At 42.5% G+C, this 19,068-nt stretch overlaps 1 protein-coding gene across 4 annotated transcripts in view; it reads left to right on the forward strand.

The window, feature by feature from the left end:
- The window catches only part of LOC111874882 (protein O-mannosyl-transferase TMTC1), a 339,223-nt gene that overhangs the window by 131,405 nt on the left and 188,750 nt on the right, over positions 1-19,068 (forward strand). For all 4 annotated transcript variants that reach the window (XM_033755644.1, XM_023870740.2, XM_033755642.1 and 1 more), the window contains one exon: positions 6,882-7,059. In XM_033755644.1, the coding sequence (XP_033611535.1) occupies positions 6,882-7,059 (178 nt within the window). The remainder of the gene's footprint in view (positions 1-6,881; positions 7,060-19,068) is intronic.

Here is a 19,068-nt window from a genome sequence, read left to right on the forward strand (position 1 = left end):
CTAGCTTCAAGTTCCAACCGCTTTACATCTAGGAAAAGACCCTCCCCCCCCCGATATCCGTTGGATAGGTGGCTGGATAGGCCCTAGAGCCGATCTCGACTAATTGGAGTAGAGAAATATTTTCTTGCCTTTGCCTGGAATCGAATACCGACTTCTCGGTTGTCCTGCCCGTATCCGGGTCGATGTCCGTGTAGTATAGTGTGAGTCTTCTAACGTTTCGGAAGTATGTAGTCCCTCCGTCTTCGGGTACAAAGGGTAAAACCAGTAAGCAAACAAGTGCGGAGCTGGGAAAGTGGATTCCTTATTTTACTTGGTGTTTGTGTGTTTTTCCTTCTCGCATTTTACTTCTACTCGTCCCTTAAGCTACTGTAAAATGTGAGTGAACTTCTCTCCCTGTCTCTCATCGTAATGTCCACGTTTTGTCTCTTTCTGTCAATATTAATGTAACGCCCGTTTAGAATTTAACGGGAAGTCTCGTAATTGGTTACATAATTTTTGTTTTTAATTCGCTTAGTGGGGGGTGGAGTCCAACTGGGTCCACTCGGCACGGCGGCCACTGATTGGCCTATTGTAGCCTGCCCCGGGTGACTATGATGATGGAGAATTTGTTGGAATGAAGATTGGCAAGGGAAACCGAAGTACTCGGAGAAAACCCACCCCAGCGCCAGTTCGTCCGCCACAAATCCCATTTTACCAGACGCATGGATCGAACCCGGACCCCCGCGGTTGGAAGCCAGAGACTAACCGCTTGAGCTAATTGGTTACATAAGATTTCGTATTATTAAATTTCCCTGCTTTCTCCCGCCCATTCGTTTCTAGTCCTACATATCGAAAGATATGTCTAGGCTGACGTTCAATGCCTTCCCCTCCTACTGTGTTTTTCAGGCGTCGTGTCACAGTACATTCTTACAACGCTGTAACGCTTGACAGTTCGTTGCTGTGGTAACGTGAAATGTTGTAATGACAACGACAGATCTCACATTTACAAAATTTTGGGTATAGAAAGACATATGATACCTCATAAGACTGAAACATTTGAAGGAAGAGTAAATACTGGAATTAAGCGGCCTCCGTAGTCTAGAGGTAACGTTCCCACCTCATGACTCGTAGTACGCGGGTTCAAATACCCGGCGGAGGTCGTCGAATTTTTAAGGGCGGAAAATTTCAGGGAACAAGTCCTCCGGGAGGGACTTTAAGCCGTGGGTCCCATGTCGTAGCTTTACGGCACGTAAAAGAACCTCAAATCTCCTAAGGAGGTCACTGAGCCAGATTCCAGGACGTTTCCCGCCCAACAGCAGTCTCTAATACCGCTGGTAGATGGGGGAAGCATTATAGATACCTCTCAGCTAGTAGAGCCAGTCTCGCTGGCTGTGCGGGACTGAAGGTAAGCACTAGTACCGGTAGGATATAGAGACTAGTAGAAATCATAGAGGGAAGCACAATGGACCAATACAGGTCTAAGTGCATGGGGAAACCCACCCTCTCCAATAACTAACTAACTAAATACTGGAATTAAGTTAAGCGTCAACACAACAAATATACTAACTTTTAATGTGTTACAGTTCGAATTTTTATTTCTGCCCGTTGCCAGGATATGACTAGTGAAGACTGAGAAACCTAGTGTTTATAACGGTGAACTATAAAGTGTATAAGGATATATATCCGGAAGACATAACAGGATGTACCAGTGAAGATAATTCATGAAGGAAAAAGGTTGTAGTGTAAGTTATTTCCAGAATGTATTGTTTTGTGAGAAGCTGGTGAGTGACGTGAATGTTTGTTCATGACTGATGTCAGAATCAAGAGTGGGTTATTCAGACCCGTTGGTACGTGTACGTTACTTGTGTCACACGACCTGATAGGGACTTAGTTGCTATTACAGTTTAAGACAGCCCCAATTACTGGGTCGCTGTTCTGAAGTAATTTGGATGGGGGAAGAATATGGCGCTTAATGAGCAAAACTTGCTCTTCTCCGATTAATCTGGTTGCCACCTTATCGCTGTCAGGAACCCCCCAAGCCACATTACCTGACTGCCACTCACCTAGACTAAAATGATATGACGTAATGAGCACGTTTTAGGGGGTTCATGCAGCATTCTAATTTTAGCGTAACTCTATCTCACGGAAGAACCAGAATATGTCACTGCACACGCTGTGATCCTTTCGTTCTATCCTATATTCGCCCGTGATAATGAATTTCCCAGGAGAATTAAACCTCACAGTAAAGAGAAATATATATAATTATTTATTTTCACTTCATTTGATGACGCTAATGAGTTCTGTATATATATTGTCGAAAGATTGGATGACAGCAAATAATTATTTGGAAAGCATGTGGAAGAAGGCGTTGGTGGCCAATTTCAAGATACACTTTGAACAAATTTGAATAAGTGATAATGCCTCTGATTTTTATTTTGGAAGATCCAAGTTAGAATCTCTACATTCACACCGACTATCTGGACTGAGTATTTTCCTTATTTTCTTCAGTCCATACGAAGCAACGGACATATATACCTTGCATATGCGAAGCATCCGCCATGGATACCCTGCATATGTGAAGCATCCGACATAGATGCCCTGCATATATGAAGCATCCGCCATGGATACCTACATATATGAAGCACCCGACATAGATGCCCTGCTTATGTGAAGCATGAGACATAGATGCCCTGCATATGCGAAGCATCCGACATAGATGCCCTGCTTATGTGAAGCATGAGACATAGATGCCCTGCATATGCGAAGCATCCGACATAGATGCCCTGCTTATGTGAAGCATGAGACATAGATGCCCTGCATATGTGAAGCATCCGCCATGGATACCCTGCATATGTGAAGCAACTGAAATAGATGCCCTGCATATGTGAAGCATCCGCCATGCATACCCTGAATTCAGAAGTGATCCTTCCACGTAATGCGAATTCGTGATATACAGTAATTCCTCGCCTAAGTTTGTCCCAGTTGACGTTGTTTCGTTATTACGCTGATACTGTTTCCATACCAAGACCCCACACGACGTCGTGTTAACTTGTTATTACGCCGTTGTTCATCCCAGAGTTTAACTAAACGGTCGAAGTGGAGGGTTACCCGCCCAAAACAGGTGTTTAATGTTGATGTCAGTGGGCCTCATCCACCCCACTCGCTCGCTTCAGCTCTGGCCATCGGTGAATACAACATTTCGCACTAAATGCAAAATAAATATTGTTGAAATTTTAATTGCATGTACTTATAGATACGGTCTAGGAAATCGAGATTAACGGCCGTGGGGATCCGTTGCGCTGACCACGTGACACCCTCTATCAGAAGTTGGCACTGACTTCGCCGACAAGGGGCGGGCGCTCGTTCGGTGTAGTTCGCTTGCGGACTGCAGGCCACAGAGATTTTTGTATTTATAAATAAGAATGTACAAGTATATACAGTCACGTCCATATTGCCTATGTAGCAATGCACATTATGGAGGGTGAAGAAAGGCTGAGGAACCTAACCTGCTTATATCTTAGGTTCTTTATGGTGAAAGTGTATCTGCTTAACGACGTTTCGCATAACATAGAGGCTTACAAGAACCTATCTACGACGTTAAATAACTGTATTTTTCCTCCATAAGCTGGATTATTAGTATCTGCATTCTGTATACGTGGCTTCCCATTGTACGCAACATGATCTGATGGGGTATTGCAGGTAAGAAGACCCTTGAGATGCTAAAAAGTAAGTTTTTAAGTATATAAAAATAAACACCCTTCACATTTTTCGGCTGGTTACCACCCATTCCTTCATAATCGAATCTGGACATTATATAAGTTTAAAGCATTTTTTTTATTGCTAGTGGGGTGGGACTAAGTACCTTCTACTGCGGCCACTTCTGGCCTATTGTACCAGCCCCAGATGATAGGTGAGGGTGATTGTGGAGCAATTGGTGGAATGAAGATTGGCAGGGGAAACCGAAGTACTCGGAGAAAACTTGCCCCAGTGCCACTTTGTCCGCCACAAATCCTATTTGACCAGACCCGGGATCGAAGCCGGGCCGCCGCGGTGAGAATCCAGCGACTAACCGCTTGAGCTACGGCGCGGCCCTCAAAGCAATTTACTTTAGGATAGTCGAAGCTTGAAGATTTCTGCTTCTGGGATATAACACCGTGTAATCCTCTGATAGTCAACGGACGTTTCAGAGGGACATGTGGCCTCCATCTTTGAATAATAAGACAAGCAAAAAGTCAGCTTTGAAAGCAGGCGGAAATCAGATCTGATTTGTTTCTCGTCTTACTCTACGACTCCGGAGATGTTAGCGACGTGTTCATCCAAAACGTCTGTTGACTTTCAACAGATTACAACGGAGTTATATATATTACAAGACAGAACTCTTCATAAAGATCATTGTGAGAACCTCAAATTCTAATCGAAGCTTAGCTCTACACAGAATATATCTATCTATATGACTCTACTGTTCTACTGGTGGACCTTTGACGCTTTTTCGGTTTCTTAACCATATACACAGTCGGTAGGATTCCTTGGACGGGGGATCAGCCCGTCGAAAGGCCGCTACCTACACACGGGACAACACAAACAGAAAAAACGCACATAGACATCCATGTCTCGAGTCAGATTCGAACCCACGATCTCAGCGTTCGAGCGAGCGAAGACAGTTCATGCCACTGTGATCGACCACAGAATATTATTATTATTTAAACTGCAAATGGGTTTTTGCCCGGTGGCAGTGAAATAAGACGCCGTATAATTTCAAGAATGAAATCCTTCTCATATCCCGAAACTATTCCATGGGCACATAAGTACAACCCGCATATTCCATTTGGTGTATGTACATTTCCCATCTGAAATCCTAATTAATACTGTCTCTCACTCGACCTACATCTGGAGCTAGAGAGAGGGGGTTTGTGGTGCTAATCCTACTGCACGCCCGCCACCCGCTACTGTCCTGGCAGTGAACTCACTTGAGTCTCCTGATGGGGCGCCACAAGGGAGCGGCAGTGGGAATATTGATGAGGTGGAGGTACAGATGTCGCCGCACAACTCCATTTCGTTTCGGAGGAAAGTCAGGAAAGCAGAGACGTCCAGAATTATTGCCGTAACATTGATCTAAGCGGGGATTAACTTTAAAAGGATCATATAAATTATTGCAATGAACTCCTGCTCGTTGTTAAAAAAATATATATAATATTTCGGAAATTTGTTTTTTTTTAATGACTGGTTATCCTGATATATGTTCGACCGTGAATGGTTAAGGCTGCAAGTAAGGTATTACGTAAGTTTCGGGTTCGTTACCAGCCTCTGCCCTCAGTATGGGAATGGCAAGACAATGGCCGCGCGGTCTAATGCATGAACTGTCTTCGCCCGATCAAACACTGGGATCGTGGGTTCGAATCCCACTTGAGGCATTGATGTCTGCGTGCGTTTATTCTGATTATTCTGTTCAGTTGGCAGGTAGCGGCCTTGCGACTGTCTGTTCTCCCATCCAAGAGGATTTCCCAGCATTTGATGGAACCCGAAGGTTCATTACCGCGTTCACAAGAGCCCTCCACTGCTCCCTATCCTGAGCCAGATCAAACCAATCCATACCATTCCATCCTATCACGCTAAGGTCCATTTTAATATTTTCCACCCACCTACGCCTTGGTACCGACTGTGTATAAGATCAAGAAATTGGAAAAGTGGCCAAGGTCCAAGAAAGGGTTGTAGAGCCTTAGATAGATAGATAAATAAGTAGATAGGTAGGTAGGTAGATAGATAGATATAATAAGGAATTGGCGAAGAATATTGTTTTTTTTTAACATATAAAACTGACCCTGACGATGATATCTTAGAAACGAAATAGGTTTTTGCTTGGTAGACTGAAGGATAATCACGTTCGTGCTACTGGTAAAAGCGATTTCGCCGAAATCGACATTTCGCACTTCGGGTCTTAATGAGCATACCGTTGTTTTTCTGAAGGAATCGCCTATGAAGTTTTGTTTAGGGGGATAAACTACATAAATTTCTGAACTTTGAAAGAAAAATTGTTAGAGAAATTTTGGAGGAAATCGTAATTTTGTGTTTTGGGTATTCATGTGAAAGGCCCCTATTTTTGGACCTGCAATATTTACATATACCGCTATCCGATGGAATGGACCAACTTTTAAGTAGCGAATATGAACCAAATCGTTCGAACCTTTCACGTGCTACCGACGGCCACATCCGTACATATATGCACGTATTACGAATCACATTACGAAAGCATATTTGTTCTTATCTAGGGCCCAAAGACATGTAAATACGTCAGAATCTCTAAATAGGTTTTCCTACATTCACGACAACTTTCTCATACCATGTATGACAACGTAACGATTCAGTGTTTATAGCGAGGTTCACCCGCCCGTCTCTTCACCCACAGTTTGATAACCCTGGTAAATATTTGGTAAAAAATACTCGTGGTAATTACTTATCTGTTTTTTGGACTTTAACAGTCTTCTATAATTCTAAAAAACATAAAAACACTGTTTCGGGAGCCGAATATACTGCCATCCTCGGGTGAGGGGCACTTGCTTAGTTGAGTGCTTCAAAGTGTTGACGTCAATATAGTAGCAACATGGCCGTGCCTAGCTCAGGGGTTTAGTTGCCGGTTTCCCACTGAGGCGGCTAGGGTTCAAGTCAGGTCAGGTGGGATTTATGGTGGACAAAGTGGTACTGGGGCAGGCTTACTTCGAGTATTTCGATTTCCCCTGCCAGTTCTCATTCCACTGACTGCTTCACACTCATCATCTATCATGCGGGGCTGGTACAGTAGGCCAAACAGTGGCCGTCGTGCCAAGTGGACTCAGTCTCACCCCACCAAAAGAAACTTGTAACGACATGAACGTGAAATTATAAAGGCGGACTGTTATTGCTTGCAGAGCCAACTACCAGGTGTCGGGGCTGCAGCCACTATGGTTCCACGTGTGCAACGTGCTTCTTCACGCGGCCGCATCATTGCTCTTCACGCGCGTGTGTCTGGCAGTCGCCGGACTTCAGCCAAATTTCGCCGGGGCGGCAGGCATCCTCTTCGCGGCGCATCCTATACACACAGAAGCGGTGAGTACGGCGCGACACTGTGTTCCCGATACCGGAACTTTGTGGCAGGCCCGATCTATCAGCGAAATACCGCTAAAAGTAAGGAAATAGATCTTTTGTGTTTGTTCCTTATTTATGCCTGCAACACCGAGCAAGGAGTCGCGATGACTCAGTCTGTATAGCGATGGGTTGTGAAGCCGGGGCAGGGGCAAGAGATTTTTCTCTATTCCACAGCGTCCAGACAGTATCTGGGGCCCAACCCAGTCTTTTATAAAATCTGAGACGGGTGCTTTTCGCCGGGGTAAAGCCGAGATTCGAAGCTGACCACTCTCTTCCATCTATTGCCGAGGTTAAGAATGGTGGAGCTATGCCTCCACTTCACATTTGTTCCAGCCGGAGGATGGAAGATGAAAGGCGAATTCGAAAATATTTGGAAGCAAATAGCAGTGTTGTACGTCGAAGCACTGCCATTGAATTTACCTGTAGGGAACTAGGTCAACCATGAAAAATCTACATTCAGGATAGCCTGTGTCCCGTCCGAGATTCGAATCCAGGACTTCACTGTTAGAAATCCGGAAAGTTGCTGCTTAACCGACCTGTTAATTGCTGGCTTTGTTGAGTATATGGCGACATTGGCATGTATCTAAATGAAGACTTACGCGTGGAATATCACCCATCTCTCCATGGCCCTACGGTCCTTGAGGGCCTTGGCTGCTGTTTCAGTTCCTTAATCTATGCACAGCCGGTAGGACTCCTTGGGCGGGAGTCCAAGCCTATCTGAAGACCGCTACCTACACGCAGAATAAGCGCACATAGACATAAATACCTTGAGTGAGATTCGAGCCCACGACCCCAGGGTTCGAGCAAGAGAAGATGGTTCATGCCTTAGACGGCGCGGCCATTGTGACTGTCAAGTTATGACCTAGTGTTTATGAAATGAAACCCAGAAATCTTATTCTTATTCTTTGATTGTACTGTCCTTTTAAGTTTCACCTTTGTCTCCCTCATTATTCTTGCCCATTCTAGTCCATTTTCAGCCTTCTTTCTCCATTGTCTTTTTTCTTTTGCTAAGTTCCTTGTACTGTGGCCATTTCTGGCCTATTGTACCAGCCCCAAATGATAGGTGAGGGTGATTGTGGAGCAATTGTTGGAATGAAGATTGGCAAGGGAAACCGAAGTACTCGGAGAAAAGTCGCCCCAGCGCCACTTTGTCCACCACAAATCCCACATGAACAGAACCGGGATCTAACCCGGGCCGCCGCGGTGGGAAGCCATCGACTAACCGCTTGAGCTATGGCGCGGCCCTCCGTTGCCTTACTCTTATATTTCTTAAATCATTCATAACATTATCCAGCCATCTTAGTCTCGGTCTCCAAATGTTTCTTTTCCATTCAGGTCTGCCATCCAGGATTCTTTGTGGTACCCTACTACTCTCCAAACGCAGAACATTTCCAGTTCCCTATTAGATCTTATTCACCATGTACCATTTATACATAAAGGACCATATATCCTTCACAAAATTTTCCCTTTCCAGGACATGAGAGTTGCTGTTGATTTCTCTGTAATTGTCCGGGTTTCACTATCGAAAAGGACAGCAGGTTAATTATTTTATATTACTTACTTACTTAGTTACAAAGGGCCGTGCCATAGCTCAAGCGGTTAGTCGCTAGCTTCCCACCGCGGCGGCCCGGGTTCGATCCCTGGTCTGGTCAAGTGAGATTTGTGGTGGACAAAGTGGCGCTGGGGCAGGTTTTCTCCGAGTACTTCGATTTCCCCTGTCAATCTTCATTCCATCAATTGCTCCAAAATCACCCTCACCTATCAGCTGGGGCTGGTACAATAGGCCAGTAGTGGCCGCAGTACAAGGGACTTAGTCCCACCCCACAAGCAACAAAAAGAATACTTTGTTACTTACTCATGGAGCTGAGCCCTTCTGGAGGAGCCGCCAATTCTGCAGCTACTCAAGAATTTCCCAGCATTTTATGGAACCCGAAGGTTCACTACGTTGTTCACAAGAGGCCACTACTGGTCCCTGTCCTGAGCCAGATCAATCCAATCCATACCATCCCATCCTATCTCTCTAAGATCCATTTTAATATTGTCCACCGACCTGCACATTGGTCTTCCCAGTGGTCTCTTTCCTTCTGGCTTTCCCACCAATATCTTATATGCATTCCCCCATTTGTGCTGCATGCCCTGCCCACATCATCTTCCTTGACTTGATCATTCTAATTATATTTGGAAGAAATTGTTTTATATATTTTCGTTTTTATTTTCATGGATATATATCTTACTCTGAGGAGGCTTCAAACTGCATAGAAACATCTGTTGCCTATAGTAATTTGTTCCTTTATATCTGCAGCCGAGTTATGAGACAGCCGAGATATTTGAAAGGTGAGACCACTTCAAAGATTTCCTCGCCTATTGCAATGCCATTTATCGCAAGTTCACTCCTCCCGCAACCTTGCATGTACTTGGTTTTCTCAGTATTGATTATGAACCCAGCAGAAGACGATGTTGCCTGTGTTTATTCAAGGACTTCATTTAAACCATTTGCATTGCGGGTAGGGATGGCCATGTCGTCCGCATTTGCCGGTATCTGCCATGTTCTATTGAAAATTGTTGCGCCCGGGTTCCTTGTTTTGCTCTAAGAAATTTTCCAAAGTGAAAACCGGAAAAGTATATACTTTCTTTACAATAAGAAAAACTCCTTGGTTTTAGTCCGCAAGCGAAATATCTCGACCGAGCGACCTCTGCTTTTCGGCGAAGTTAGTGCCAACTTTAGCGGATAGTGTGTCACGTGGTCAGCGCAACGGATCCCCACGGACGTTAATCTCGGTTTTCTAGACCGGAGCCGTTATTCCATTCAAGTAATTACTCAATTATCCTCACGAGACCCACTACTTCTCAGAAAATATGGTAGCGTCGGGAAGCGAACCGGGTACCTCTCAACACTAGACCATAGAGGTGGTCCGCACTTTAATTAGAATGGAATTAAAAAAGACATTTTCCCGATCACGAATATGATTACGCCTACATTGATGTCATTTAAGGTAACAAGTATTTAAATATGTCTAATATGAAGTGTATTTTATACGTTGCTAAAATTATATAATTCGTTTTTTTTTATTTCTCCATACACTAACTTTTGATTTACGTTCCAGACTTCAAAGAGATATTTTTAATTTTAAACATACATCAGTAACATGCATCTTCAATAGGAAATTCAGCGTAGCTTTCAGAGACGGGATCAGTGAATTGGGCTTATTTATTTATTTAATACTGTCAGTTCATAGAATGCTCGCTGCCTCTGAAATTTCAACGATAAGTCACTCCCAGCCGTTATGTGAAATGATGTGCAGAAAAAAATTTGAGAGTAAAAAAAAAAAAAAGCAACATATTTTCAGAACCTAGTAAGTTGTATATATATCATTCTATCCGCACAAAAGCCTTGTAGGCGTGAGTCTTGTCATTGTCATTGCGCAATTTCTGGCTAACACAACAACGAAATGCTCAGCATTAGCACTTTCCATTTGTAGTAAGTCGTGAACAAACGAGCAGTCATTTATGTCAGTGTGTTGTGTGCATTCTGTGATAACTAACAGTATTTTGATGTAGATATGTGAAGTTTTATGTGCTATATAAATGAGACGGCTTACGATTGAGTATTTTTGCGCGTTATTCGTTGGAGATGCCTTGACGAATCTTTATGAAATAGTACTTAATTAATTAAGCACAGGGAAAACTTTACCTTTTACTGGAAAGAATGTGAAAGAAAGCAGAAGAGATTAATAATACGAAAAATTATAAAACAAATGAAATGATGAGACTTCCGCTGGACTTTCAACGGGAGTTACATTATTGTTGGTAGGACTGGTACTACAATTCACTATAAGCCATAGCCTTTCTGTGGAAGTGTAGCTCCATTGTTACTTAACCTTCGAAACTGCTTGAAAGTGGGTGGTAAGGGTCACGCCTCGGCCCTTTACCCCCGGGAGAAGAACCACCGTACAGATTGGATAGGAGACAGAGTGGACCCCAGATCCTGTCTGAAAGCAGTGACACAGAAATAAATGTCCTCTCCTCCGGGAATAGAACCCCGGTTCTACGGTTATCCAGCCGGTAACCTAGTCGCCACAGGCCTTACCAACCGAATACCCTGCTTGTAAATAAGTACTACCAACATTCTGCATGTGATTAGTATTCGTTTGACTTTGAAGAACGAACCAGTAGATTCATCTGGTGTGGTGGCAGTATTGGTTTCATTGATATCGTGTTATAACTGTAAGAAAATAAAAACGGTTTAATTAGTAAGCGTGTAATTTAGAGCTTTTAACTTTCTTGGGAAGCTGATAGTCTCTGAGTTAGTAAATACCTGTTCTTACTTGGAACGTACTAGTTCATTTTTCAGAGCTGAAGGGTAAGTGAAGCAGGAAACTTCCACGAAATTTCAGTCCTGAAGATAGAAGTAATATGTTTCTCCGAAACGTCATGCTTCTCTCATAATTTTTGCCCACAACCAATATTCTTGTCTTAGGATGTGAGGCGAAAGTTTCATAATTAGATGGAAATACTGACAATAGGTTTTAGTTATCCGAGCTGGACCACGGACTGCCGCCCGTTGAGGCGCATACATTTCACAGGACTATAAGCCGTTCGAGAGCTTCTCTCCCCACCGAATTCCATTTGGATGTCCATTATTGATTAAAGGGACATTGTGAAATTATTGTGCATGCTTTGCATTCCACATTCCATTTGCACCAATTCCTGCGAGTGGAACTGAACTTTAAGCAACAAATTAGCGTAGTTGTCGGAGACTTTACTTCTTAGAGCTGGTTAACTTAACTGTACAATGTAATGAAGCAGAACCGAGATACAAAATAGTTTAATTAGTGACGTGTATGTTTGTTTTTTGTGTCTAATTCTAAGATCCTGTAAGTATCTGAGACCATTCACCCCTAAATTATAGAATGATTGGTGAATAAAGGATTGGGAGAGTATCTGGAAGGAAGCGAGTCGTGTCTTAAGCGAGCTAATGTCCTAGAACTTGCTGAAGGTACTGAAAAAACCACGCGAACGTTGACTCAGGATATTCTGTGTTCCAGTCGGAATTTAAACCCATCACGTCCCAAGGTCAAGTGCAGAGCTTTTCCATTATGTTCGATATCTCATTTTCTTAGATGTGATGCCGTGTACTTTTGTAGATAGGTACAAATAATTCGAAGGGATGTGGTGCTTTCTTTTTCAAGGTTGAAGCGTCTTCAGAATCTCGTTAATAATAATAATTAACGTCTCCCTATAAAATTAATAATATACTTATTTTGGTGAAACTAATGAAATGATTGGTTGAATGTACAGATGGGTCATTTTTATGCAGTGTCTTTTCCTTAATCTTTGACTCCTACATTTCATTCGAAGTGTAGGATTAATAAAGGGTTAATCCAAAGGGCAAGCTCAATAGATCAGTGAAGGTCGCAGTGCGAGGGCTGGATTTTATGGCCCACCCCTTACACACATACATATATAAAAAGTAAGGCTATCCCTATAACACACCATGGAGGCCCATAGGGTTGTGAGACGTTGAGGGTCCCACATTATCTAGACAATCGGCTCGAAGGTGGCGGTCAGGTTGTCAGCCTTTCGCGCCGGCCGCGCTTTACTCCCCAAGAAAATGATTTAATTAATTAGTACTCATTTCTGTTAGAGGCTGAGTCGACCCCAGGGCTATATTGCGGCCGGAAGGATTAGGTCGATCGAGAAAAATCCAATGACCTCATCGGGACTTGAAACCGTGACCTTCCGGCTTGTAGCATAGTGCCTCAACCAATTACGCTACCGCATATACACATACATACAAATACGTTCCTTAATATTTCAGAATTTATTTTCATAATTGCATAACGGCGGTTAAAATTCACCGTCATAGGGTTATACGCATAGAAAAGTTGTCTTATAATATGTGACATTCAATAGTCCTATAGAGCTTCACCGACTTTTCGGACAAACGCATCGCCTCCACCCACAAAGTCGGAAAGCAGTTTTCTTGGCTTACACTTCTATCCTCAAGATAGAGACACTGCGTTCCCTGAAACGTCGGTGAATTTCTACAAGATTTTGCGGCGTCATATCCTAGAATATTACAATGTCCGTGGTTACCTCTGCGAGAAACTTGAAGCAAAGTAATTCCCTTAATTTACCTTACCTGCACCAGTTTCCTTCTTCAGATTTCCGGGGCTGTAATTTGATAGGGGTTTCGAGTGTCAGGATTATAGTATGTTGGAGAAAATTGCTTCATAACTTATACACTTCTTCAAGCGTAATTTACAATGATCAAGTCAAGGGGAATGAAATGAGCAAGGATAGGAAATAAGTGCATACAAAGATTTTGAAAGAAAAACCTGAAGGAAATTTAACACCAGGAAAACCTACAATTGCCGATCACATTGACCCCGCGTTCTAAGGCGTGAACTGTCTTCGCTCGAGCGCTGGGGTCGTGTGTTCGAATCCCACTCGCATGGATGTCTGTGTGTGCGTTTATTCTGTGTTGTGTTGTCCTGTGTATAGGAAGCGGCCTTGCGATGGGCTGATCCTCCCTCCAAAGTGTCCTACAATATGTGTAAGAAATATACTGCGAAACTGAAAAAGAGGCCAAGGCTCAACAAAGGGCTTTAGAACCACTGATGAATGAATGAATGAGACCTAGACTTACATGGGAGGATATTATTAAAATTTATCTTAATTAATATAGGATGTGATATGACTGGATTCTTCTGGCTCAGTATAGAAACTAATTGTGGGCTGTTGTGAATATGGTAATGAATTTTCTAGTCCCATAAAATTCTGGGAATCTCTTTGTTCCTCAAGAAGAGCTCTGCTCCATGGAGTTGGTTGGTTAGTTAGTTAATTAGAATCTGGGTAAAGCCACGAAAGCTTCTTCTCAAATCCTTCCCAGTTACTATGTACCATTCGTTCTACCATTTCGAAGCTATACAGCCTCACTTATTGACAGAGTCGTAAAACACAACAACAGCAACAAAAAAGTAAACCTGAAATTAATGGACGATACATCCTTGATAAAACAAAGCGTGTATTTGTCGCCGGCTCACAGCGAAACGTAAAGGCGAGGCTGATAGGGGAGTGAAGCGCCATTTCGTCAAACTATTTGCCGGTATAAATCTCTGGTCTCAGCTAAACAAACACGCAACCCAGGCAAGGGTATATAGCCACTGTGTAAACACATCGAAAAGCAATCACATTCCCAATTACAAGCTATACTTATATGCTATAGCACTCGTGTCCCTTCCGATCAACTTTCACACCCCGTTCCATGTGTTCCCACGAATCGCATCCATCAGTTTGAAGAGAGATACCAAATACTTGCAGAATGTTTACACGTTCGCGAATAAAGTTGACGACAAATGAAACTCCTTGCACCATGGTATGAACACAGAACACTCAGATGCTTTACTTATGTCGTACTGATAATGTGGAAAGTTATAAGATTGTTACAGATTCTTTTCAAGATTTCTTGGAGCACTGCATACAAGTGTCTTGCGATGTTTTGAAATCAAATAAGTACATAGGACACGAACCAAATTTGTTTTAGATTACTCGTAAATATACAAAAGATTGAACATTACTTTGTTAACAGACTAATTGTAATTTGTAGACGTTTTAACAAATCAATGTACATCTTAGTATTAGTTAACTCCGTTGTTTTAGTCCGCAAGCAAACCATACCTACCAAACGACCGCCGCTTATCGACGAAGGTAATGCCAACTTTAGCGGGTAGAGGGTGTCGCGTGGTCAGAGCAACGAATCCCCACTGCCGTTAATTTCGGTCTTCTAGAACGGAGCCGCTATTTCCTTGAAATAGCTCCTCAGTTATCCTCACGAGGCTGAGTGGACCCCGTTCCAGACCCAGTACTTCTCAGAAAATATGGTAGCACCGAGAATCGAACCTGGACCTCTGAATCTGTAGCCAGGAACTCTGACAACAAGACCACAGAGGCGGTTTTAGTATTAGATAAAATATGTAATATTTATATCTATGATATGGTAACACCATGTGTGTTGTACTTCTTTTGGCTTATTTTGGACTTCATCCATCGTCTAGTATGTAAAAGAAAAAAGACCACGACGTTTCGGAGACCGGATCTGTCTCCGTCTTCAGGTGGGTAGGGAAGGATAAACCTACTNTGTGATTAAAAATCATTTATACAAGGTCACACATATCAAAGAAAATGTCTAACTGAACTGAATGTGACGCATGCAGTGAAACCTCTTTCAGACCCCGTTTATCGCCTTGTTTTACCCCTGTCTCTGTGTCTTTCTTACATTGTTGTCTGTATATTATTTCACACGATATCGTTTTAAATTTCTTACATACTGCGGGTTTTCAAAATATAAATTTGCGGTAAAGAGAAAAAAATCTTGCACCTGCTCGGGAACCGAACGCCGTCCATCCAAAACATAGCCACTGTCTATAGAGACTGAGCTATCGGAAAAGCATCCCGTACGAGTTGTATTCCTCTTTCTCTTTCCGAAATTTTGGACGCGGCGTCATGATTTCATTCCTTCCACCCCCCTCCCCCCCTACTGCTCTCGGGACAAACGTGTTACAGTTGAAAATGTTCTTCGGTACCCTCGACGCAACAATAATGATGTTTAAATTAATAGACGTTCCGTGAATAAAATCAATAGAGTTTCAAATATATTTTTTTTAGTGCCGGTCACGGTAGCCGCGCGGTCTAAGGCATGTACTGTCTTCGCTCGCTCGGAAGCCGGGATCGTGGGTTCGAATTTTACACAAGCATGGATGTTTGGTGTTGTATGCGTTTATTCTCTGTTTGTGTTGTCCTGTGTTTCGGTAGAGGCCTTGCGATGAGCTGATCACTCGTTCAAGGAGCCCTACCGTCTGTAAAATATGATCATGAAACTGAAAAATCAGCCCTATGCTCCAAAGTTGGAGCAAAAGGAGAGATTTTTTATAGTGTTTCTAGTCATAATGGTTGTTATGAATTTGCCCATGGAAGTAATATTCGCTATCACCTGCAGAGATTATTCTCAAGACGTGCAGAAATTAACACGAGGTCGTTCATCATTGCTTCAGTGTAAGGATTAATTACCTGAGCATAAAGATATGCAGACTCAAGCACGCAAACAAGGCTGCAATTAATTTGCTCTTTCCACGTACCTGCAACCTATTTCCGCGTTTGTTCATTGAAAAGAAAGTTGATTAGTTACACGTTTCCTGTTCCAGTGGGTCGAAGTACGTATAAAGATCAGAAACGTGTGATCCAACATGAAGCAGACAGTTTATAAATTATTTGTTTATTGTGCCGTGACATGACGCCTGAAAGCCGGAACAGCGGAGCCAGAGTAGACGTCCATTACTAGGCAACGATTCGGTAAATAGGTTCCCGCGGCAACGAATAAACAAGCAACCTTCGAGGTATTGTTGCGCTATAAAGATGGAAACGGTGTTTCCTCTTGGATCCACCCCAAAGTTATATAACGAGGACCCCAGAATAACTTGAGAGTTCAGCCCCTTGTGGAGGCGTGGTCGAATACTTCCACCGTAGCCCTGGAAGTTGTAGGAGACGACGAAAAGGGAACCCAGTGCCTGGGGACATAAATACGCTAAACTAGCCCTCTAGGCTGGGGGTGTCTCGAATCTGAGACAGTAAAATGTGGCCATGAGTCCCGCGGGACTCGGACCTGAGAATGATTGCGCTGGCAAGGGCCAGCAGCAATTGTAAACGGCAATCCCATCCTTTCTTCAGGGAAATTGTTACATACGGACTATGATCGCAATTGTTCAGTTGGAAAAAATACTGGTCGTGAGTCTCAAGGGGCTTGTTGCCAAGACGAACGATTGGCGGTAAACCTGGAGTCGTAAAAAGACTCTTGACTCTGACTCTGACCAAGAGTTGAGTTGAGACTTGAAAGTGAGCCTGCGAAGTGAAGGCTCAGCTTGTGATTTAAAGACTTTATGTGTGATCTAGTTACAGTGAGACTGTTACAGTTCCGTTGCCAAGATACGACTAGTGAAGATCGAGAACATTTAGCGTGTCCATATGATTTGTAAAGTGTGGAAATTAGCAATAGCGGTATAATTACTTGTAGTTACGAGTTAAGTGTATAAGTGCAATAAAATCCGATAATCCATTCCAAACCCCGTCTAATAGTAACACCCATAATACACGTGACAATGTAGCTGATGCAAATATTAAAGTGGGTAAAGTAATATTCATTATTATTCATTTACTTTTCTCTCCACAGCGTCAAAATCGGCCCTGGGACCCACCCAGCCTTCTGTCCAATGGGTACCGGGGTCTGTTTCCCCGGGAGATAAAGGGCTGGGTCGTGAAGCCGACCACTCACCTCTATCTAGTGCCGAGGTCAATAATGGTGGAGATATACCTCCACTTTTCAATATGTCTTTATTGCGTGGTATTTAATGAAGAGCAGGGAAAACTTTACTTTTTTTTTTTTTACTTTTCAATTTATCTGCTTTAGGCTTGAAGTACTCATAATCAAATCTCAATTTGAATATATTTTTTGTTTTATTTAATTGCGCTGCCAGTATCGAGTCTATATAGCGTTGATAATAGATTGATTAATGAATGTAGAGTAGTTGGTTGGGTGGTGGAAAAGGTTAGGGAAAGACTGGCAGTGAGCAAACAGACAACACAGAGTTCACATGGAGAGGTTCAATCTCAAGAAATTAAACGAGGTAGAAGGTAAAGAGCAGTGTTGTGGTGATATCTTAAATAGGTTCGCGACTTTGGAAAACTTGGAAACTGAGGTGGATGTTAATAAAGCTTGGGAAACTATTAGAGAGAATATAAAAATATCTGCCAAAGAGAGTCTAGGTTATTGTGAACTGAAGAAGCATAAGCCATGTTTCGATGAAGTGTGCTCAAAATTAATAGATCATAGAAAGCAGGCCAAATTGCAATGGGTACAGGATCCAAGCGAGTTAAATGGGGATAATCTGAACAATATAAGACGTGAAACCAGCAGGCATTTCAGGAACAAAAAGAGGGAATATCTGAAAGACAAAACTGATGAACTTGCAATGAACAGTAAGAACAAGAACATTAGAGACCTGTATAGAGGAATAAATGACTTTAAGATGAGTTACCAGCCTAGCAGTAACTTACTGAAGGTTGCAAATGGTGATCTGCTTGCAGATTCCCATAACATTTCGAATAGGTGGAGGAAATACTTCTCTCAGTTATTGAATGTACATAGGATCAGTGGTGTTAGGCAGACAGAAATCCATACAGCAGAGCCGTTAGTACCTGATCCTAGCCCAGTTGAGGTTGAAATTGCTATTGCAAAGTTGAAACGGTATAAATCGCCAGGTAGTGATAAAATTCCGGCAGAACTTATTCAGGCAGGAGGCGAAATATTACGTTCTAAGATCCACAATCTAATTACTTCTGTTTGGAATAAGAAAAATTGCCTGATCAGTGAAGGAATCTATTATTTTACCAATTCACAAGAAAGGTGATAAAACTGACTGTAGTAATTATAGGGGGATATCACTGCTATCAACTTCATACAAAATTATATCCAATATTCTTCTCTCAAGGTTAAGTCCATATATAGATGAAATTATTGGGGATCATCAGTGTGGGTTTCGACGTAACAGATCAACTACAGATCGGATCTTTTGCATTCGTAATATATTGCAGAAAATATGGGAGTACGATAAGACAGTACATCAGCTATTCATAGACTTCAAGAAAGCCTATGATTAATTTAGGAGGGAAGTATTGTACAATATTCTGATAGAGTTTGGGATACCCATGAAATTCGTTAGGTTGATTAAAATGTGTTTAAACGAAACGTATAGTAAAATCCATGTAGGTAAACATTTGTCTGATAAATTTCCTATCCAGAATGGTCTAAGACAAGGAGATGCTTTATCGCCACTCCTTTTCAAGTTTGCTTTAGAATATGCAATTAGGAAGGTCCAGGGAAACCAGGTGGGACTGAAATTAAACGAGACACATCAG

This window comes from Cryptotermes secundus, unplaced genomic scaffold, assembly GCF_002891405.2.
Source record: "Cryptotermes secundus unplaced genomic scaffold, Csec_1.0 scaffold160, whole genome shotgun sequence".
Classification (NCBI taxonomy): Eukaryota; Metazoa; Arthropoda; class Insecta; order Blattodea; family Kalotermitidae; genus Cryptotermes; species Cryptotermes secundus.